The sequence below is a fragment of the Drosophila bipectinata genome, chromosome 2R (genome assembly GCF_030179905.1).
Source record: "Drosophila bipectinata strain 14024-0381.07 chromosome 2R, DbipHiC1v2, whole genome shotgun sequence".
Taxonomy (NCBI): Eukaryota; Metazoa; Arthropoda; class Insecta; order Diptera; family Drosophilidae; genus Drosophila; species Drosophila bipectinata.
In genome coordinates this window covers 11350617-11372137 of record NC_091737.1, presented here as the reverse complement: position 1 = coordinate 11372137, position 21521 = coordinate 11350617, and the positions used below count along the sequence as shown (strand labels likewise).

The 21521-nt window shown below is 44.6% G+C and overlaps 4 protein-coding genes across 12 annotated transcripts; 3 read left to right on the top strand and 1 right to left on the bottom strand.

The window, feature by feature from the left end:
- The first annotated feature begins 1049 nt into the window (after nucleotides 1–1049).
- On the top strand, nucleotides 1050–2345 carry LOC108132834 (uncharacterized). Its single transcript, XM_017252396.3, has 5 exons — nucleotides 1050–1267; nucleotides 1331–1420; nucleotides 1476–1832; nucleotides 1891–2141; nucleotides 2199–2345. The coding sequence occupies exons 1-5, from the start codon at nucleotides 1079–1081 to the stop codon at nucleotides 2293–2295; spliced, it is 984 nt and encodes a 327-aa protein (XP_017107885.2). The 5' UTR covers nucleotides 1050–1078; the 3' UTR covers nucleotides 2296–2345.
- A 2562-nt stretch (nucleotides 2346–4907) lies between these two features.
- Lst (Limostatin) lies at nucleotides 4908–6960 on the top strand. Its single transcript, XM_017252426.3, has 2 exons — nucleotides 4908–5223; nucleotides 6278–6960. The coding sequence occupies exons 1-2, from the start codon at nucleotides 5203–5205 to the stop codon at nucleotides 6668–6670; spliced, it is 414 nt and encodes a 137-aa protein (XP_017107915.2). The 5' UTR covers nucleotides 4908–5202; the 3' UTR covers nucleotides 6671–6960.
- Nucleotides 6961–7798: 838 nt separating this feature from the next.
- LOC108133065 (venom protease) lies at nucleotides 7799–9240 on the bottom strand. The gene is made up of 3 exons (XM_017252769.3): nucleotides 8947–9240; nucleotides 8667–8874; nucleotides 7799–8496 (listed from the first exon to the last, which is right to left on the bottom strand). Exons 1-3 carry the CDS (start codon nucleotides 9197–9199, stop codon nucleotides 7878–7880), a joined length of 1080 nt encoding a protein of 359 aa, XP_017108258.2. The 5' UTR covers nucleotides 9200–9240; the 3' UTR covers nucleotides 7799–7877.
- A 1311-nt stretch (nucleotides 9241–10551) lies between these two features.
- Nucleotides 10552–21036, top strand: Slik (Sterile20-like kinase). 9 transcript variants are annotated; one of them, XM_017252759.3, is made up of 14 exons: nucleotides 10552–10664; nucleotides 11634–11803; nucleotides 12048–12476; nucleotides 12541–12739; nucleotides 12797–13107; nucleotides 13165–13305; nucleotides 13650–13691; nucleotides 14318–14393; nucleotides 14456–14796; nucleotides 14855–17080; nucleotides 17142–17248; nucleotides 17307–17439; nucleotides 18246–20056; nucleotides 20303–20424. In XM_017252759.3, the coding sequence occupies exons 3-13, from the start codon at nucleotides 12153–12155 to the stop codon at nucleotides 19269–19271; spliced, it is 4926 nt and encodes a 1641-aa protein (XP_017108248.2). In that variant the 5' UTR covers nucleotides 10552–10664; nucleotides 11634–11803; nucleotides 12048–12152; the 3' UTR covers nucleotides 19272–20056; nucleotides 20303–20424. The 9 variants fall into 9 exon arrangements, with proteins under 9 accessions (XP_017108248.2, XP_070135302.1, XP_070135303.1 ...); XM_070279201.1 differs by having other exon boundaries at nucleotides 10564–10695; XM_070279202.1 differs by lacking the exons at nucleotides 10552–10664; nucleotides 11634–11803 and adding an exon at nucleotides 11016–11209.
- The last annotated feature ends 485 nt before the right edge of the window (nucleotides 21037–21521 follow it).

Sequence of the window (21521 nt, the reverse complement as noted above, 5' to 3'; positions counted from 1 at the left end):
TTTCAGGAATTGGCTTCAGTTGCTCTGCAAATGCAGTCCTGCCTTGGTCGAATGCCGACGTCGAGCGGGTGTTCAGCCAAGTACATTTAATAAAAACGAAAATTCGAAATAACATGAGCGTTGAAACGTTAAACGCTATACTGAGTATAAGGTCCATATTTTAATTTGTATCTTAAAATTATAAATTAATTTACTTAAAATTTAAGGTACGGGCTGCGTCGACACAATATGTGCTGTTTTAACTATAATATAACACCCTATCTACAATTGAAGACAAGAAATTTTATCCAACTGATGATGATGATAATATTGACGACATCTTAAATATAATATAGATCTTAATTTTTGTACATTATTGTTTTTTTTTTGGTTTCTTTGTAATGATATCCGTTAGAGAATTACCCATATATTTTATGTTAAGTGGAACTGAGGTTCCACTCAGTCAGTTTTTTTCTTAACTTTTTTTCCTTGGTATTCCGCTTTTTTTAGCTTTTTTTTTTTCGTTGATCCAGCTTTTTTTGCTCAGAAAAAAGTGGCACCACTGTGCGCAACCGGGTCCAATGGCCGCGCCACGTCCAACACTGGCACCCGCCGCACCAATAATGGCCGCCCAACGAAAAGGTTAGCCACGTCCTGCAGTACCACAGTAATATTGCTCAAAGTTTGCTTACTTTTTCACAATTAAAAATTAGTGATGACTGATAATTGATAAATCATAAATTCTTTTAATCGAAGGATAAATTTGGGATTGTGAATTGTTTAAATTGTCGATCCATGTTAGTAACACTGTTAGCACTGTTAGTACTGTTAGTACTGTTAGCATATGATTTATCTTTAATATATGCATGTAAATATATAAAAATAGAATAATAATTAATAATATAATAATGTAATAATAGAATATAATAAATAATGTAATAATAAAATATAATATATAAAAAAATGATGGAATATAATAAATGAGGTTAATTCATACATTGGCAACCCTTTAATGCACATGGCGTCCCACGCTACTAGTAATACTAATACTATTACCCATTTACCAAAACATTGCGGAGTGAAAATTTTTGGCATCAAAATGCAGTTTGTAAAATCTTTGGACATGTTTATTGAAAAAAACCTTCCAGAACACATTCTGAATTGGTTAAATAAACGCAAAGCTTCTCTTGAAAATGGATTCACGATTATTGAAGGTAATCTGAATTTTCTAATGGTGGACGAACCATTTTTCTTAATTTTTGACGTATTTCATATCAAAAATGTCAATGTAAGTATACAAAATTTATATATTTATATATACATATATATTATATTAATATATTTTATGCAGAATGCTCCAAACAACTTGATGAAATGGAAAATATTAGCAATAGCAGTTTCCAATTTCCAAGGAAGTTTGCAAATTGTTTATTTGCGTACTGTAAGTACACTAATTACGTACTATTATTTAAATAAAATTAATTGAACTTTTGTAGGCTCCAAGTGGCACAAAGATGGGATCGGAGGCCATCTTGGAAGGGGTGAAAATGGTAATCAGCAGCATTAGAAAAAGCCCCGAGCTCACCACCAAACTGGCAGGTGCAGTGGCTAATAAATTCGCCGCCAATTGGGAATCAATAAAATACCTCCAAATGAATGGTGTACCTGTGCTGTACGATTTGAAGCATTTCCGCAAGACAATAACAAGATTGGGTCATTTGGACGTCTTTATAACAAGTTTGCACACAATCCCAACATTTACAAAACAAAATTTTCTTAAAATCATCTTGGGTATTCAACGGTTGGTGGAGAAGCATGTACCATCGGAGTTATACGACCGATATAATATGGAGGTAAGTTTTGCAAAATTAATAAAACATACATTTTATTTATTATTTTCATTACTTTTAGCTGCTTAGCCTTCAGGCTTTATTTGGTAATCTATTCAACAAATTTCCATTAAGGAAATTCAACTTAGGGTGGTTGAACTGCAACCACCTAGAAGATGTGGGTGCCATGCTGGCCAACGATGTCCACGTTGGGGCGGAGGATGGCTTTAAAAAATATCCAGCAGCTCTAGCCGATCCCAAGGAGGCAGTTGCTTTTATGGCAACATTAACAACTGTCCTTACTCAAAAAATAAACGAGGATCTTAAGGAATGGTAAGTATTTATATATTTATATTTTATTCTTATATTTTACACAAAATTTTTTTCCAGGCGCATTGCACTGGTGGAAAGCATGTTGCTGGTTCAAGAGGAGGAGGTCAACGAAGACGAGGCGGCTGTGCCAGCGAAGAGATCAAAATTAAATTAGGCTTAGTATTGTATAGTATAGAATAATATAGTATATGTAGTTTAGTATTAGTTTTAATTATTATTATTAAAAGTACATATATACAAGTTTTCTTTACTAATCGACGGCAAATGGTAACGTTCCTGATCTACTACTTCAGCTCCGCTTTTAAATCCCTAGAAGATGCAAATGGATTCGCCTCATATATAATGGCATTGGATACCATTTTGGCAGAACAATTTACCACATCTTGGATTTTTCGCACTTAAACCAAATTTTTTGAATTTTATTGTGTATTTTCATTTAAATTATATTAATAAACTTTAGCAAACTCACTTTTCGCAAAATAAACATTATGTTAGGTGAATTTTATTCCATCGTTATAACAGAGTTGGAAAACGTGCAAATTCACCGCAATTCAAATTCCGATTAAAAAAATACCAAAACTGAATAAAAGTTAACCCATCTGGCAACGCCGGCCTGATGAGTTTCGAACTCGAAAAAGCACCATCAGAATGGCGCCAAAAATTTAAAACTTATTATGAAACATAATTTATTAAGACGATGCTATTTAACACTCTCCGTTTACCCAATCCATTTACCATAATTAGTTATTGGCAAAATTTCCATGATCTTTGGCCAAAAAAATATTAAATTAAAGGCCAAATCAAATTAGAGCTATGGCGGTGGAAAGCGTGTGACGCAGAAAGTGTTAATTGACCATAGACCAGGGTGTATCAGGCAACCAAATCCGCAGATGACGTACGCCCCATAGCCCGAAGTGAAAATGTAAACAAATAAAGCCAAAGGATGGGCCAGGCCCAGGTGAAATGAAAACATCAGTACACGGAACGACAGGTGGAACGTGCCCCTTTCTCACCTTACTGGCGCCGATGAATGTGAATCAATACAGCCGGAAAGCGCATCCAATCTTGGCCAATTAGCACCTCCTCCGCGGAGGAAGTCAACGCCCAACATCCGATCTGTGTACATTATGCATAACTTTTCCAATTAGAACGCCTGCATTTCCGAATAAATCGTGAATAAACCTTTGATGAGTCAGGGGGTTTAGAATTCCGATTCCGATTTCTGGGCCGGATTCGGTAAATGCCCACGCAAGCATCCGATCCCTGATAAGCATTTTTATTTTGTTTTTCACTCTCTGACATTTGTCGGCCCGAGATGGCCCCGCTTATCGCCGGGCCATTTGTCTTATTGCGTTTCAAACCGGCTTTCGGCCAAAAAACTAATTAAACGAAATTTATTTAATAAATACCGCAGATTTGGCTAAAAATATCAAATAGAAAAGAACAATGAAAAATCAAATGAACAAAAAAAAAAAAATGAATAAATAAAAATAAAAAAAACGAACAAACAAACAAACAAAGACGCAAGTTCTAAGCCCCTTGTTCGGTTTCGGGGGTGTTGACGGGTAATTTGGCTAAATGTTAGCCAATTGAATAAATCAGACCAGGCCTGCAGGGAGCCAAACTAACCGGTTGGCCATTGACACGGCCGAAAGACAGGTCTTGGGACAAGCGTCACTAGCTTTTAATGCTTAATGGCTCAAATGCTTGAAGCCATTAGCTCTTGACGTTTGGGGACCCAATCGCGTATCGATCGACTTCTGATCAGATCACGTGCGGCAGGCAGGGGGACTTACCTATCTGTATCTGCATATATGTATCTCCATTAACTTCTACTTCTATGTGTATCTTTATATCTTTATCTTTGGCCAGTCGAGCATGGCGGTGGCGGTGGTGGTGGTGGAGGCTGGCTCATTACCATTGACAAGAACACTCGACCTTCGGATTCCCCTCAAGCATGAAAGCCAAGCTCAAGTGGGTTGACAATTTTCCAAGCATTCCGACATGCGTCACCAAATAACCAAAGCCGCCAAACAATTTGCATAACTTAAGCCCATAACGATCTGTGAGGTGTGAGAGCTTTACGACTCCCCTTTGGCTTCCGTGTCTAGAGCTGTGGATTACCATCAAAATATCCGCTATCCGATCCGAGACTGCTCTGGTATTCCAGGGATATCGAACGGAGCACATCCACATTTCCGATTTCAACGGATTAGAGTCTTTGATTAGTAAGTGCGTCATGGAAAAAATTTAATTAATTCGATCCGAAACGAAAACAAATATGTATCTGACGCATATACATGATACGAAACCCAGATCCCCCCCTGGGAATTATCGAAGGCGTTAATTACGTGACCAGCTGGAGTGGCCAAATCTTGGATGCAGCACTGCCAGCTATTTGGCAATCTGGCCAAGAGCCAGAGCCAAGTTCGCAAACCCCAAAAAAAAAAAAACCACAAAGAAAAAAAATTAGCAAACTTTTGGATAAAAATAGATTTTCTGGTAAAGATTACAATAATTTTATTAAAACTTCAATATATTTGGATGAGAAGGGTTAACTCTAGTTTGGAGAGTGGAGCATCCTAGGCTCTTGCTACTACCCTTTTCTTTGGGTGCAATTCTTCCCCCCTCCCCACCCCCAGACGGGGTACGCCGCGATATCGGCAACAGTTAGCGTCTGAAAGCCAGGCTAAAATCGAAGCACCGAAACCCGTTCGCCGTACACAAAACATCGTGCTGGCCGTATAAAAGTGAATTGTGACAAATATTCTGAACAGTTCAGGCGCACGCTTAGTGGCGACAACATCTCGAGAATAAGCCATAATAACCCCGGGGGCCAACAAGGTGTCAAGCCATTGATTATCAATCACTGATAACACGCAGTCATAATATAGACATTTTCAATTCACGATCCATCATTCCGATTCGGACATACCGCGAGTGCGAACTTATAATACGATCGCTGGGCCAGTGAACAGGATAACTCGTTAGTGACCAAAAAAAGGATAATTCATTAGCCGATTAAATCCAAAAGAGCAATTAAACGGTACCCGCATCAAAGATGTTCGCATACACTTGGCAAGTGAGTATATCATCTCAAGATCGGTATCGATTCAAAATTTATGAGCAAAACAAAGAAACGTGTTTCGGCGATTAACATTTTTAACGAAAATTCACAAATTAAAGCTGCAAAACGGTCTGGGGGTACTCTGATTATTTCGCCGCCGGACAAGGCCAAGCGCATTATCGAATCAAGTTATTCTATTTCTATTCGAAAAACTGCTACCTCTCGAGATCTTGTGATCTTGTGATCTTCATAAGGAAGTGTCATAAAAGATCGGCTTTATGGCACTTCGGATAATCTTTGGATGATCTGTAGTTGTCTGGGGCAATCCTGTTGGAAGCCTTGATGCTTCAGTTAACCCTGAACCACAAAAACCCAACCGGTTACAGCTCGCAATCAGCTTCTCCTTTTCAGCAGCCCATGTTGCTGATTGAAATTAATTTGTTTTCTGTCTGCGGTTAAGGTTTTACATAATTCGGAATGAATAGTCGAAAATAAATGGCATTTCGGATTCCAGGAATATGTAGTCTTGAAGGTATTCGCAATAAAGGCTAAAAATACCATTTTTCTAAAATTAATTGCAAAATAAAAAAGTTAATTGAAAGTCGTGGCAGAAGCCAACATTACCCTTTGGTGTTAGCTGGGAGATGATCGGTTGTAGATTTTTTTGGGTGTAGCCAGCATAAATTAGAGGGTAGTCCGGTACCAGTGCATCCGGTTAGATGGGTATGGGCATAACTGGCGCCTCGAGATCAGCTGGGTTTGTTCTCGGTTCATGCTCGATGACGCCTACCAAAATCATGAGCAGAGACGTGCTCATGAATATTTTACGTGCGACTATAAATTAGATTTGATTGCGGTTATATCATTGACTAGCCCGTCTCCGTCTCCATCTCCATCTCCAGCAGGCTAATTTAAATTAATTATTGTATGCTAATTTGCAGCATAAGCGCTAAGAGCAGTGGACAGGTTCTGGTCCAGGCACCGACCGCTAGGTTCTGGCCTCCAGTGGCTATTCACACCTCCCCTTTCAGCGATGACTCAAAACTGACTGTTCTTTCCTCTCTTCCAGCTCTCCTCTGTGATCCTGGTGATCCTGGTGGCCATGGCCACGGCACGACCCCAGCTCCAAGAGGTCCCGCACTCCCTTCTGGACATCGAGACCCCGAACCAGTTCAGCTATAGCCCCTCCCCGCTCACCCAGCCGGACAGCCTGAAGTCGAGACCGTACTTTGACTTCCTCAGCACCCTGTACGCCCACGACACGGCCAAGTCGAACCTCTTCCGGCCGTACTCTGGACGTCAGCGCCGCGATGTCCAGCCCCAGAAGCTAGAGCGCCAGCGCCGGGCCATCGTTTTCCGTCCGCTGTTCGTCTACAAGCAGTCGGAGGTCCGAAAGCAGGAGATCCGGGACAGGAAGGACGCCCAGAGGCGCCACGACCTGCAGCAGCTCTACCGCCTGTAGTTCTGCAGCAGCAGCACTGTTTTCCTTATCCAGCCAACCGGGACGTCATCCGGCATCCTCCTTGGCCTTCTACAGGGTCCTCTAGCACTTAGCCTTCCACTGTGTCCTTAGCCTTAAGTAATGCACTGCAGCACGACTAAAGAGAGAGCACTCATCGCTATATTATTATGTATACGTCATTCGCACCATCCAACCACCGCCCACATCCTCCTAGCCTAAGTCCCCAGACGTTTGTTATTCAATTGTTATCTCCACATTTGATTAAAGCTGACAAAATGATTTTTAAATGATCACGTGCCTTTTAATCATTCGATTCTCCGCAAAACAGCATCACTCTTTGACGTGGTACCCTTTGAAAAATCAGAATTTCCAAGATTCTCAGTTTTGGCCCTTTGGATGTCCATATCTTGGACAATTTTTATCGGATCCTTGAAAGGAATACCTTAAACGATTTGTAGATCAATTCTCCACAAAACTGCATCAAAAGCCTGAATCAAAATTTTGGATCGGTATTTTTCATATTTTTCCTGATGGTACCCTTGTAAAAACCAGGATTTCCAAGATTGGCACTTTTGGCCTTTAGATGCCCATATCTTGGACAATTTTTATCCGATCTTTGAAAGGATTACCTTAAACGATTTGTAGATCGATTCTCCGCAAAACTGCATCAAAATCCTAAAACAAAATTTTGGATTGATATTTTTCATATTTTTCCTGATGGTGCCCCTTGAAAAATCAGGATTTCCAAGATTGCCAGTTTTGGCCCCTTGCGATGCCCATATCTTGGACAATTTTCATCCGATCTTTGAAAGGATTACCTTAAACGATTTTTAGATCGATTCTCCGCAAAACTGCATCAAAATCCTAAAACAAAATTTTGGATTGATATTTTTCATATTTTTCTTTATGTACTCCTTTTAAAAATCAGGATTGGACAATTTTTATCGGATCCTTGAAAATATTACCTTAAACGATTTGTAGATCGATTCTCCGCAAAACTGCATCAAAAGCCTGAAAAAAAATGTTTGCATTAAATCTGCATCAAGATCTGCAAACAGTTTTATTTGGGGTATAAGGGTATGCAAGCCTCTCCGCAGCCCGTGGGTTACATTTAATTTTAATTTTTAATTATATTTATTTTCACATTAATGATGCGAAAGTTGAACAATAAACTGTCGGCAATTAACTGAAAGGGGACCTATGGCATTTATACCCCCCAAACAATGTTCTCGATCCAGTCAGTGTATAGATGCACCCTCGTATATACACTGGGCAATTGCTGGACACCGCACACGATGCCGTACGAAGTGATGCCAATGACCTGCTTGAGGCAGGCGAATCTAGGATGCTGCACAAAGACGGGTCCACCAGAGTCCCCGTAGCACGTGTCGGCGTTTCCAGATCGTGATCCGGCACAGAGCTGTGTCCGGGTGTCGATCTTGTGCTCTATCCTCTGGCTGCACAGCGTTTCGTCAAACCGTTCCAGGGTGACTTTATTCAGATGCGAGGATGTTGGCCCGCCCTCGGCTGTGGCTCCCCAACCAGCCGCCGTCACAAGGAGGTTTTCATTGCCCCTGCTAGGAGGCAGGCATGCCGGGGCTACGAACTCGTTCAAAACTGCGTTCCTGTCCAGCTCCAGCAAGCCAATGTCGTTTTTTCGGCTTCCAGTATCATCGTCCTCGTCGTATCCGGGATGAACAACATAGTTGACTAACCTAAAGTCCTGGGGCTGGGCATCATCTGATTCGCTGTTGTAGTCCAGGTCTCCAAGTCTAACCACAAACTTGGGACAGTCAAAGCTAGGGTCCAGACGTTCGCCCTTGGTCCTAAAACACATTTGTTAATTATTGTTTAAAAGTAGTTTACTTTCTGCTAATGTTACTCATACGCCCCGTATCAGATATCAAATTTTTCAATAAAACCAACCAACTTCGTGGGCAGATGTGAAAATATGTTTCTGGGTATAATTCTGGGTATTTGAGACCCTACCACTTACTCGGTTGTCTCCAGGCAATGGGCAGCGGTAAGCACGAACTTGGGATGAATTAATGTTCCGCCACAGACCCAGTCGATGCGGGAAGCGTTGCTTTTACGTTGACCCAGCAGGGCCATGAAGGGGAATTCCCGACTGGAAGCTTTCGTGCCACCCACAATCAACGGCGTGGAGCGGCAGGAAGTTCTAATCTCATTAAAGCGTCTACATTCTGTGGGTTTTAAGAAAATTGTATAGTAACATTTATTTCCAAAAGAAATACATTTCTTAGTCAAATTTTTACCGCTTTCGAATTGTCTCTCGTTGGTGGAAACGAATAAAGGCTGTCTATTCAGAGGCAATGGGCAGCAAACTATGCCCCTGTCCTCATCACAAAACTTTACCGATTGTCCGATCCAAGCCAGATTGGAAAAGACTTCTGGACACCCTGTGGCAGATAGCTCCTTGCACTCTCCAGTTAGATTATCGCACAACTCTGACAGAATACTGGGTATGCTAATCCCCAAAAAAAGCAACACCCCAGAAAGAAAATGCATATTCTCTAGCGACTCTTTGAACTGAACTGATTAAATGTCTCATTAGATATTTTACAACAACGATTTCAGAGTGCCCAACTTTAAAGAATTCTCTTCGAAAAGTTGTTGATTTAAGTTCGAATTATTTATTTAGATATATTTAAATAGTTGCTTCGAGTTTGCAGGCTCTGGTTTTGATGCTCGTCCTCGACTACTGCCTATCGGATGTCCTTCTCGATCCAATTGCACAGAGTCCACAATAATAGGATTTTCTGTTATAAAACCCATAGGTTCTGGAGGAACAAATTGGTCGTCATCTGCAGGTGATCTTGGAGGTAGATTGTCTCCCCCTTTTTGTGGATTTTCTCCTCCACTTTGTGGATTTTCTCCGCCAGCTGGGGGAAATTCTTCTAAACCTGGCATTACACGAGCCTTGCCACCGTCACACGCCACGAAAGTACAACACATCCAACAACATTGTGGAAAATCCTCTGTGGTAAGGACTCCATCGGAAAAACATTTCATAAATGTCGCAGGTATTTGGCAACTTCATACAACGAATTAAAAAAACATAATTTTGGTTTTTGTTAAATTACTTCTTACGTCTACTTTTCTTACTAGTGAATCAAGGCGTCCCCTTGCTTATTTTGGCAATGATAAAGGCCACATGTTTTATCGTCCTGTACCATACCCCAAACCGTCATTTCCGCTCCAGTTGGCGATAGACAACCTTCCTCTGAAATTAGTACGTTTCAATATAACTGAAAGTTGGCGCCTCTTTTTCAATATCTTACTGCCTTTTTTAAGCTTCACATAGTGGACAAGAGCCTTTGCACAGGACACAAAAAAAAGTAGAGCCAATATGGACTTCATTGCAAGTGCAATAATAAACTGCCCACCTGTAAACTCGCAGCCCTTTTATAGGCCTCCAACGTCTGTTACCCGATCCGCCTCATTCACGTAAAATCAACTTCAGTGTAAATGATCAGAATTTAATGTATACTTTACTTTTTTATTGACTCATATATAGACTCTTTTCACAACTTTTCAAGCTTAAAAACTGATTTTTAATATATGTATCTGACAATACGTAATACTCTTTAAATATAATTAAAATAAAACCATTGATGCACTACTAATTAGAGCAAAGTTTCATTTTAAATTTCCCTCGCATTTTAATCGATTTTTTTGTAATACCAAAAAAAAAATACTAACAATAAATGATTCGCGTACCGTTGGCAGGCGTGATTGGAAAATGTTGTGCCTACATATTAAAAATAAATAACATGAATCTACAAACAATAATCTATATATTATATTCAAAGTTTTTAGTTATTTTAGAAATATTTTTTAGGGTTTAGTTATCAACTATTATCAACAGCTGGTCACACTTTCCAGCAAAAAAGTGAAAAATATTGAACAAATAATCGCCGATCGGAAGATAGAAAGTGCAAATCCATTTGACAGAATAAAATAGGCCTAAAACGTAAACTAATTTCTTTCTAAAATACCTAAAAGTAAAGTGCCCATCAGGAACATGATTTATTTTTCTTATGTGGTGTCGAAGTGAGTTTGTGTGTGTGTTGTGTTTTGTGCCCTTGGCGAAGGCAAATATAGTGCCGCTCTCTTCACTCTCAAAGATGACCTAAACGCCATTTTCGAGAGAGAAATTTCGATGCAAATGCAATAGCGATGGACTGTCCCAAGTCTATATACCATTTGCTGGATAAGATATGATAGTGTTAATGAAACCACACTATTAATTTAAAGGCATTTGCTTAATTCGAGAGCAACTAGGATTAGTAAATAGATGAGGCAAATAAACCAGCAAGAAGAATCGATGCCTGGTGATTTATCGGTGTATCGAAGCTAGTTCCACCACTAAAACATAACACCGAAGCGAGGAGATTTGCCAGGGAAAAATACGAATACGTTTTATAGTTGGAGAAAGGGCGCGGGTGGACGGAGAAAATTGGACGGCAATAGCACCGACGGCAAACGTAGCGCGACGCACCTGATAAATAAAAAAAAGTGAGCGATCGGGCGGGTGGATGAGGTAATTTCGTATCTCTGACTGCGTCTACAGTTTCACGCCCATTCGGCGATCCAATGAATCGTAATCATCAATGAGCCTTTAAAACTCGGTTTGTGCGCGTGTTGTTTACAAATTCCCAGCCACATTGTTCGGATTCAAGGCGGCAATGCAGCTATTTAGCTTGGCTATCGGGTTTCGCTAAGATTTTGCCAAATTAAACGTTAAACGGGGCAGTGGCTTTAGCTGTGAAGAGGGGCGGAGAAAAAGCCCAGAGACCAGCTCACAAACACTTTGAAAAAGACGAGACACACTCGCACTCACACTCACGCACACACTACGCTCTTTTGTCTACGTCTTTGACTTTTTCTCGTTTGTAATCATTTTCCTCCCATTCGTACGTGTTTTTTCTACAAATATTAGAGCTCGCTGCGAGCTGCTAATTAAATTATAAAACATACAGAAGCGTTGAAGACGTCGCAAACCAAGCCCACAATCCCCGCTCGTTGGCCTATTTCGCTGGACTAAACGAAAGATATAGGGAAACAGAGAGAGAGTGTGTGTGTGTGTAAAACGACACGGCTGGCTAATAGGTAAGTCTAGTTAAAAGTGGGCTGCTGTCCGGGTTACCCACCGGTCACCCGTTTCCCCGGACTCGATCTGAGTCCATTTTGGCATCGGTCCCAGTTCCATTCCATACTGTCCGAGCCCGAGACTGGTGCAAAACCAATCAATAAACGCTGGTGCGCGAGCTCATACGAATGAACATACTATGTACGACTTGCACACTCCGCAGCTTTCACCAAATCTAGTTTTCCTTGTTGTACTCTCGCCCAGGAGCTAAGCGCACTATGTAGAAGTCCGACTCCGAGCCAAGGGGAAACCAACTAGCCAGCAGCCGTAGCAGAAGTACCACAATCAGAGGAAAACAAAAGCCACGCCATGTCTATACTGACCAGCCTGAAGAAGGTCTTCCACCTCGGTGGGGGTGAGGCCAAGAAGAAGCGGCTTTACAACAACATCAAGATGGACACAAACCCGGAGGATTTCTGGGAGATGGTCGGTGAGCTGGGCGACGGTGCCTTTGGAAAGGTGTACAAGGCCCAGCACCGAGAACAGAAGCGCTTCGCCGCCGCCAAGATGTGTACGCTGGAGGACGAGGAGAACCTCAGCGACCACATGGTCGAAATCGACATTCTCTCGGAGATCAAACACCCCAATGTGGTGGAGCTGTACGAGGCCTTCTCCCTTGATGATAAGCTGTGGGTGAGTATTGACTTACGAAGCTCCTTTTTTGGACATTCATGAGCTAATCTCCCACTCCCGCCAGATGCTGATCGAGTACTGCGATGGCGGAGCCCTGGACAGCATCATGGTGGAGCTTGAGAAGCCACTAACTGAGCCGCAAATTGCCTACGTGTGCAAGCACATGACCGAGGGTCTAACCTTTCTGCACCGCAATAAGGTCATCCACCGCGACTTGAAGGCAGGAAACGTTCTCCTCACCATGGAGGGTGGCGTCAAGCTGGGTATGTCTGACTGTTAGGCTGTTTAAGAGTATATCTATTAGAGTTCCTTCATTGCAGCGGACTTTGGCGTCTCGGCCAAGAACAAACACACGATGCAGAAGCACGACACGTTCATCGGCACCCCTTATTGGATGGCGCCGGAGCTGGTGTTGTGCGAAACGTTCCGGGACAACCCGTACGATCACAAAGTGGACGTCTGGTCACTGGGCATAACGCTAATCGAGCTGGCCCAAATGGAGCCGCCCAACAGCGAGATGTCGCCGATGCGTGTGCTCCTCAAGATCCAAAAAAGCGAGCCGCCCAAGCTAGAGCAGCCGGCCAGGTGGAGCAAAGAGTTCAACGACTTCCTCAAGAAGTCTTTAGTCAAGGTAACACCACTCCGTGGCTAATACTTCTATTAGTTCTAACCCAATTTCGCCGAACAGGATCCCCAGCAGAGGCCGACGACGGATGTGCTGCTGCAGCATAGCTTCATCAGCAGGGACATGGACGCCAAGCCCATTAAGGACCTGCTGCTCGAGTACAAGGCTGAGGTCGTTGAGGAGGTGGTGGACGACGAGACCGAGGTGAGTTTGAATCTCCATGAGTTTGGATCCATGGGCCCCGCACTGCACCCTTGTAGTCAGTCCAATGCTAGACGTGATGATAATCTAAACGTTCTCTCTCACCTCTCCAAATGCTCTCTCTTCTTTCTTACACGCTGCCGCCTCAACCCAACCAAAATCAAAATCAAAACCAAAAACGTTCTCCGCACCATGCGATATATTATTTTTTCATAATAACTTGTTTTTTTTATCTTGGTTTGTTGTTTTATTTGTTGCCTTGTGTTTGCTCCATTCTGCCAAAAAAAAAAATGTCGCAATTTGTGTGCTTATCATTTTGTGTGGTTACTTCGAAATAATTGATATAGAAGCTTAAACGCCAAGTGAAGCGGCGCTCACTCTATCAGAGGGTTGGTAAGTCGTTCTACAGCAACCCGTCCGTTCTCCGTTCTCGTCCGCTCTCGGTCCGACCTTGCCCACCCACTGGCACCGGCACCGGCACCTCCCGCTCCCAACCCCAGCAACTTATCCGGCACTGCATCCTGGCACTGGTCTTTGATAGCGGGCGCGCACAATTAGTTTACTTATTTTTATCAGCATTGCCAAATGCTTATCACATCCCTCCTCCTACGGAGACTCCACCGTAAGCCCTTGCCATGTTATCGGTTTCTTGTGCAAGTAGCCCACACTTACTATTAGACGGGGTCTCCAATGCCTAAGGGACTGACTAGATCAGAATAACAAACCTGACACTATCTTGCCTCAAGATTCAGATATCGTTTGTGGGGCAATAACAAAAATCCTGATGTAAACAAATCCGAATCGGTGGGGATTGTTTGCTTTAATTCTTCGGGAAATTAGGAAACAGCTCGAATTTCTGACAGTGATTCGGCTCGCCGAAAGAGAAGACTAGTCTAATTATTGAGTTTCTAAATTAAATAAAGTCAAGTAGTCAATGCTAGTTAAAAACCTCACTTAGGAAACAATCCAGAGAATCAAAAGCTAATGAGGACTTTCCTTTTTTTCCAACCTTTAGGAACCCCGCAACTCGGCGCTCCAGCTCGACCTGGACGATGACTCTGCTTCGCTGCAGAGCCAAGACATTGACAAACGTAGGTTTTCTTATTATTTCCTTTAGTTGATCTTTAGTTACCCAAAAAACCGAATAAAACAGTTCCAGGTACACCTACATCCATTTTGCGGGATGCCAAAGAGCAGCCCCAACCAAGTAGCAGTTTACCAACCGCCGCAGCAGCAACAGCAGCGGCAGCAACAACTGCACCCACAACAACTAAAGCCACCACTCCGGACAGACCAAACCACAGCAAGGATGACAATGTTGAGCCGGCAGCCCAGCAGCCGCCGCCGCATACCAAAGTGCCTGCTCCAGCGCCGCCGTCGCCCCAAAAAACACCGCCACCCCCACAACTTCCTGCCCCAGCAGTCGCAGCAGCAGCAGCAGCGGCGGTGGCAGCTGTTGCCGAGGCAGCTGAAAAAACCGAGTCCGACAAAAAGGTATAATTCTACACTGTTTCCTTATCCCAGTGCCAACTGATGTATGGTTTTTCTTCAGCACTTTGTCAAGAAGGAGAAGGGTAAAGCGCCGCCACCACCCATGGCTGTTGCAGTCGCCGCTAATGCAGCGAAGCAGCCAGCTGGAGATGCTCAGATGTCGCCCAAGAAGGTATCCACTCCCGAACCCGCTTCGCCAGTCACCACAGCTATTGAGGTAGCCATTGGACAGGAGACCATTGAACAGAAACCGCAGCCACCCTCGCCCACAGCCTCGTCCATTGTGTCCGTGCAGTCAGTGGCCTCGTCGAGCTCCTCGGGAAGCGTTTCCAATGCGAGAACGCTCAGCTCCAGTACATCCCTGATAACCATCAACAGCGATGCCCCAGCCCCGCGACAGTCGCCGCCGCAGCCGCAGCACGTGGTATTGCCAAATAGCTTGGAGTCGGTGAGCCAAATCACCGTGGTAACAAGCACCCATCCGCCGGTGATTATCGACAACTCGGTGGCTCCATCGGAGGTGATTATCGTGTCTAATGACCTGAACAAGAGCACTCACCTGAACGAATCCTCGACGGACGACGACTTCCCATCGCTGGACGACAGCTTGGGCGATTCCGGCACGCCACCCTACAAACAGTCCTCCATGATATTGGCGGTCAACGATCCGGCGGGAGTGGTACCTGCGCCTCCGCCGCAGCCCCACAATGCCACCACCACTGTCCATGCCCGCAAGCTGGACGAGAGCGAGGTACTGATCGTGAGTCCATCGTATGCGGACGACGATTCTGCTTACCATACGGCGTCGGGCAGCCACGATCACAGTGACCAGCTGATGGACACCAGCCATGTGTCGGTCGTCACAGTGGGCGACGAAGGGGTCAAGGTGAAGGACAGCAGCAACGAGATGGACGGCGTCAAGCGCCAGCCGAACGGAATTATGCCGGAGGATGTGAACATCATCGTAAACCGATTCAAGCCGGAGAAGCGATCGCCGGATAGCTCGCTGAGCGAGAATGGCTCTGTCCGGGGGCGGCGGGGCATCGAAGTGCAAGTGAGCGGCAGCGGAGGCTCCGACGTGGACAGCGTTGGCACCAACACTAGTCATGACAGTCGCCACGAGGTGGATCTTAACAACAAGCCGCAGTCGCAACAGTTACCGGCGGCCGTACTGATGCCGCCTCCACCTCCCTCTGTGACGAATAATCACAATCACATGACCATCGACGAGGAAGAGGAGGTTGTCATCCGACCCAGGACCAGGCCTCCGCCTGTGGTCAAGTCTGCGCTCACCAAGGAGGAGATCGAACTGCGAAACCTGCGCAAGAAGACGCGCAAGCGCACCCGCAAGTTCGAGATCGATGGCGTGCAAATGACCACAACTACCAGCCGGGTGATCTACGGCGACGAGGAGAACGGTCGCATCTATGATGATCACGACTTCCGTAAGCTGGAGCTGCGAGAGCTGAAGATGCTCCAGAAGCAGGAGAAGAAGCAGCAGACTGAACTGCACATAAAGGAGCAACAAGCCAAGGAGCAGCAGGACCGCCGCTTCGAGCAGGAACACTCCTCGCTGGAGAAGACCTACGAGGCGGACATGGATATGCTGGCGCGACAGCACAAGCAGCTGGTGGAGAAAACCGAGCAGACGCAGGAGAACGAGCTGCGTTCCTCGTCGAAGCGCATCCGCTCCGAGCAGGAGCAGGAGCTGAAGATCTTCCGGGAGAACCTTAAGCAGGAGATCCGCTTGCTCAAGCAAGAGGTTGACCTGTTCCCCAAGGACAAGCGCAAGGATGAGTTCAAGCAGCGGCGATCGGCCATGGAACTGGATCATGACGAAAAGGAGCGCGCCTTCCTCGACTCGCTCAAGGAGCGGCATGAGCTGCTGTTGAGGCGGCTCAGTGAGAAGCACCGGGAACACCTGGCCAGCATCAATCGCAACTTCCTGCAACAGAAGCAGAATGCGATGAGGACGCGTGAGGCTCTGCTCTGGGAGCTGGAGGAGAAGCAGCTGCACGAACGCCACCAGTTGTCCAAGCGACATGTCAAGGAGATTTGCTTCATGCAGCGCCACCAGATGATTATCCGGCACGACAAGGAGCTGGAGCAGGTGAAGCGCATGTTGCTGCGCAAGGAGGAGGATCTGGTCAAGAAGCAGACGCTGGAGAAGCGAGCCCTGCCCAAGCGAATCCGAGCTGAGCGCAAGGCACGCGACCTAATGTTCCGGGAATCGTTGCGTATTTCTACGAATCTGGATCCCGAGATCGAACGCGAACGCCTGAAGAAGGTGAGCAATGACTGAGTGGCATAGTCTGGGTCATATAATTTCTAACATCTTTCATCTACAGTTCCAGGAGCAGGAGAAGAAGCGTTACATGCAAGAGGAGCGCCGCTTCGAGGTCAAACATCAAAAGCAATTAGAAGAGCTACGTGCCACACGTGAATCCGCCATAAGGTAGGTTCTTTTGGTTCAAAAAACATGGTCGTGTCTTCACCTTATCCACATCCCACAGAGAACTGGAGCAGCTGCAGAACGAGAAGCGCAAAGCCTTGGTGGAGCACGAGCAGACCAAGCTGTCGGAGATCGACGACCGCCTGAAGGCGGAGCTGCGCGAGTGGCGCGAACAGCTGGCGCCCCGCAAACAGGTGTGTATGCCCATCCCCTCTCCACTTGCGATCCGCATAAGAAACGCTCCCAACGAGCTCTTTCGACCAAGTGCTCTCCACCTTATTTCGTTGGTGTTTTGTGTTCTTTTTTAATGTACAAAGTAGATCGACTCGATTGATATAAGTTGGTACTGATAACTGTTGTATATTAATTGGTTTTCGGTGAACTGTGGTGTCTTGTGCTCCCCTCTCCTCCAAAAAACCTCTCCCGACAAATTCCCGCCAATTCTTTGCGGCTTGCAGATGAGCAATACCCAGGGTTTGACTGACTATCTATGCTAATAAAAATCGTCTGATTCATTAATAGCCTAGTGGTCTCTGACTCATGCCCCTAACAAGTGTCGAACCACCCATGAATCATCTTCCAAATAACGAAGATTACTTTTAATTGCAACCTCAAAACGTCAATGGGGCATTATATGATGTAGTATTGTTATCTGGGACAAAGACTAACCGTTTGCTCATCTCGAAGCTGCAGCGACTTGGTCGAACCAAGGCTCAACTAAATCCAATTATTTTTTCAACTTTTTCTCTCTCTTTACACCCACGCAAATGCATTCACTTTGGTGGCCTACTGTACCTACTACTACCTACAAAACTAAACCAAAACAAAAAAACTGAAACCGATAACTGATAACTGATAAAAATTTAAATAAATAAAATGCTTACCGCTGTGCTTCCCAACTACTAACCAAAATATACAAAATAAACCAACCAATCAATGGACTTGGTCATGCATGTGTTTAACAACCAACTCGAAATCGAAATCGAAACCGTGAGCGTAGAAACTGAATGAATCCATCAAGGCGGCCATCGATCTGCACGAGCAGCGCCACGGTCTGGTGGTCAACCGGGAGGAATTCGAGGACCAGGAGGTGGAGCTGCCGGTGCGCCTGCGCGGCATATTCAACGAGCGCTCCTCGCGTCTTATTCCACGCAACACCTTCATCGACACCACTCAGATGCCTCGCTCGCGGTCGTCGCTCCTGATGATGGGCGGCGGTGGCAGTCGGCTGGCCAACTTCCGCGGCTCGGCTCCAGATCTGAGTCGCAGTGTGCCCAGTACGCCCATCTTCCACAAGCAGCAGCGCTCCCAGATGATCAGTGACCTAGTGCTGGAAGAGGACGAGGAACAACTACTGGCCGAGCAGATGAAGCGGGCCAGCGTTACGACTCTGCCCGCCCAGAACCATCTGCGCCTGATTACCCAGTCGCCGGCCAACGAGCTGGTCAAGGTGGTGACCACCCCACCGGTGTTGAACAGTGCCGAAGATGCTAGCTCCAAGCCAGCCATGAGCACGTTTAGAGGTAGCACGCCTCCGAAAACACCCGACGACCTGGGCCTGGTGAGCAACCGGTTCAGCCGCGTTGATCCCAAAGCGGCAGCGGACGCCAGCGTAGAGCTGCGTATCCACGAGGGACCCGTCCTGACGGCCCACACCCAGCGCCTGCTGCACTCCACCTCGTTCGCTATAAAGCGACCCTCGCTAGCCAGCCGGAGCAGCGGTCGATCCTCGCTGAGCAGCGCCCAGTCCATGTATAATATTAGCGAGCTCACCACCCGGTTCGCCAGCGATGCGGACGTGATCTTTGACTCGGGACGCAAGGCGGCCGCCCTGCTGGACGAGGTGCAGCCGCAACTGAGGTCATCGGTGAAGCCGGGACACAGTCGCCAGAATGGGAGCGTTGCCTCAGCGGACTCGGCAGCCTCCTCAGATGATTTCTACTACGATTTGTATGCCGCCAAGTACCGATTGCCGAGGATCAACCAGCGGCAGCACAGCTGCGAGGAGGATTCATCGGCGATCTAGGAGCGCCGAGGAGGGACACTTGCCTTGTTCCAGCGCCCGGCTCCTGCTCATGCACCTCGGCCACTAACAAACCAATTGAAACCATTTCTACTCACACCCACTAACACTGAAACTGAAACCGCTTTTTACTCCTCCTTTTTGGTGCTGGCTAACTGCACATCCCCACTTAGTCCCTCCACTAACATATCATCTGGCTAACCACCAATCGGTAGAGACTACTATAATAACCCTTCTGCTCTGCATCCGCATCTGAATCCGCATCGGAAAATGCCATACATTCTGTCTTGCCAATGTTTACTATGTTTGCATTTTGCAATTTTATTGAACAAAAAACATTCGAGTTTATGTTGAAAGTATTGTTTTGACTTGGAACAGCCTTCCGCCTCCAAATACATTCCATTTTAGCAGTATTATAACGTACTTAGTAAAAACAGTAATGAAAAAAAACAAAGAAATCAATCGACATTCCATATTTAGCAAGATGCCAAGCATTTGTATAGCCATATCGTACTCTAAACATTTTTATAAATATTTACATAACGCATTATAATATCGTACTGAAATTTTCATGATGCTTCACTGTACACACCCACACCCACTCTTGAATAAAAACATGTACACATGCAAACCAACAAAAAAAAAACGCGCTGCTATCGAAACAAAAACCAAAAAAACGCAAAAAAAATTTTGAAACCAAAACCAAAATCTATATCCGAAAACTTTTCTTGCCGGCTCTCCTCGCCTCGTTATGTGTAAAGCAACTACAGCAGCGGCTGCAACAAGAGGTTAGTCCTTTAGTCCTTTAATCTATCCTTCAGGACGTTTCGCAGCCCTGGGTCCTATGTCCTATGGCCGCGAAACGCACTGTCTTATACTGTACTGTACTGTAAATTCCTGTAGCTCTAAATGTCCTACTAATGCATGCGCTACTTAGTCTATCTCTCCAACCTAGATGTTGTTTAGTTTGAATGTTGTTGCCTTATTAGAAGATACTATTATATTCCATACTAATTATGTTATTGAATCCCCAGCGACTGGAGGAGACCTTTGCCCAGCAGATGGATGAAATGGAGTCCCTGTACGGTGGTGCCCTCATTGTCTCCATGCCCTCGGATACCCTGCAGCGAGATCATTTCACCGGCTCGACGCGCAGCAGCCTCAGTTCCTATTCCGAGGGCTGAAGGTCCTGACAGCTCTGTCGGTGTATACGGTGGAACAATAGAATGCGGCAGAACATCAGTTTCAGCCAACGACAGACAGCTGTGCAGAATGCAACAAAACAAAATTGTCAGCCATCCATTAAGGCTTCCGCCGGAGAAAGGAGAACGCTTCTCTCTTTGCTCACATATATATAGATAGAGGGTGTATACAGATATATACACAAGCATATATTTTAGCTGTGCGTCGGGTCAAGCTTAAGTTAATCGTGTCGTAAACCCGTATGGTATAAGTTAAATTTTATGATTTTGCATTGTATGTTAGCTTATTATTCTAATAATATTATTACTATGTACATGTCTATCGATCAGTCGAACAATCCAATTCGTTAAATTATCGTGCCTATGTCGCAGATACAATATATGCCTGTATCCGCTTGGGCATCAAATATGTTAAATGTGCACGAACCGTTGAGAGGAGAAACTAAATCTACTTAATATTTATCTATGTTTAACACACAACACAATGGACAAACATACATACGTACACCAAACAAATATTTTTTTGTTGACCTTATCGCTATTGTAAATATATCTATTAACAAACATATATGTATCTTAACTATGCAACTTTACACAAACACACACCCACTTCGTGAGACTTGAACAGAAGAACATCTAAGGAAAGTTTAGCAAAAGTTAATGTGGCAACAAGAGAAATATGTGAGATGTTGGGATTCCATAAAACAAATTGTGTGAGAGCTCGAGATGGAGATAGAGATGAAGATGGAGACGGACGTAGATATGGAGATGGATGATAATGAGAGGCCGTCGGGTAGCGATAAAAGATATTTATATTTGTAAACGTTTATGCTTATATATTTTATATATAAATATATACATATTTAAATTTAAACAAAAACAATATTCAACAAAAAAAAATATGAAAAAACAATAGAAAAATTTAAAACACCCATCTTTTTATTTTTCGGAGAGCTCTGAACATCTGAGTTCTAAATGTGTTTGAATGGAATTTTATTGTCTTTATGCTAATTACTCGGAGCTTTGTTTTATTTCTGTCTTCAGCTTTCTA

Bases quoted from the DNA above. Each gene is read 5' to 3' on its own strand.
- LOC108132834 (XM_017252396.3), top strand. From the start codon at position 1,079: ATGCAGTTTGTAAAATCTTTGGACATGTTTATTGAAAAAAACCTTCCA. The intron at 1,268-1,330 runs GTAAGTATACAA...TATTTTATGCAG, and splicing joins TTCATATCAAAAATGTCAAT to AATGCTCCAAACAACTTGAT. The intron at 2,142-2,198 runs GTAAGTATTTAT...ATTTTTTTCCAG, and splicing joins AACGAGGATCTTAAGGAATG to GCGCATTGCACTGGTGGAAA.
- Lst (XM_017252426.3), top strand. From the start codon at position 5,203: ATGTTCGCATACACTTGGCAA. The intron at 5,224-6,277 runs GTGAGTATATCA...CCTCTCTTCCAG, and splicing joins TGTTCGCATACACTTGGCAA to CTCTCCTCTGTGATCCTGGT.
- LOC108133065 (XM_017252769.3), bottom strand. From the start codon at position 9,199: ATGCATTTTCTTTCTGGGGTGTTGCTTTTTTTGGGGATTAGCATACCC. The intron at 8,875-8,946 runs GTAAAAATTTGA...TAAAACCCACAG, and splicing joins CGAGAGACAATTCGAAAGCG to AATGTAGACGCTTTAATGAG. The intron at 8,497-8,666 runs GTAAGTGGTAGG...AATGTGTTTTAG, and splicing joins CATTGCCTGGAGACAACCGA to GACCAAGGGCGAACGTCTGG.
- Slik (XM_017252759.3), top strand. From the start codon at position 12,153: ATGTCTATACTGACCAGCCTGAAGAAGGTCTTCCACCTCGGTGGGGGT. The intron at 13,108-13,164 runs GTAACACCACTC...TTCGCCGAACAG, and splicing joins TCAAGAAGTCTTTAGTCAAG to GATCCCCAGCAGAGGCCGAC. The intron at 13,692-14,317 runs GTTGGTAAGTCG...TCCAACCTTTAG, and splicing joins GGCGCTCACTCTATCAGAGG to GAACCCCGCAACTCGGCGCT.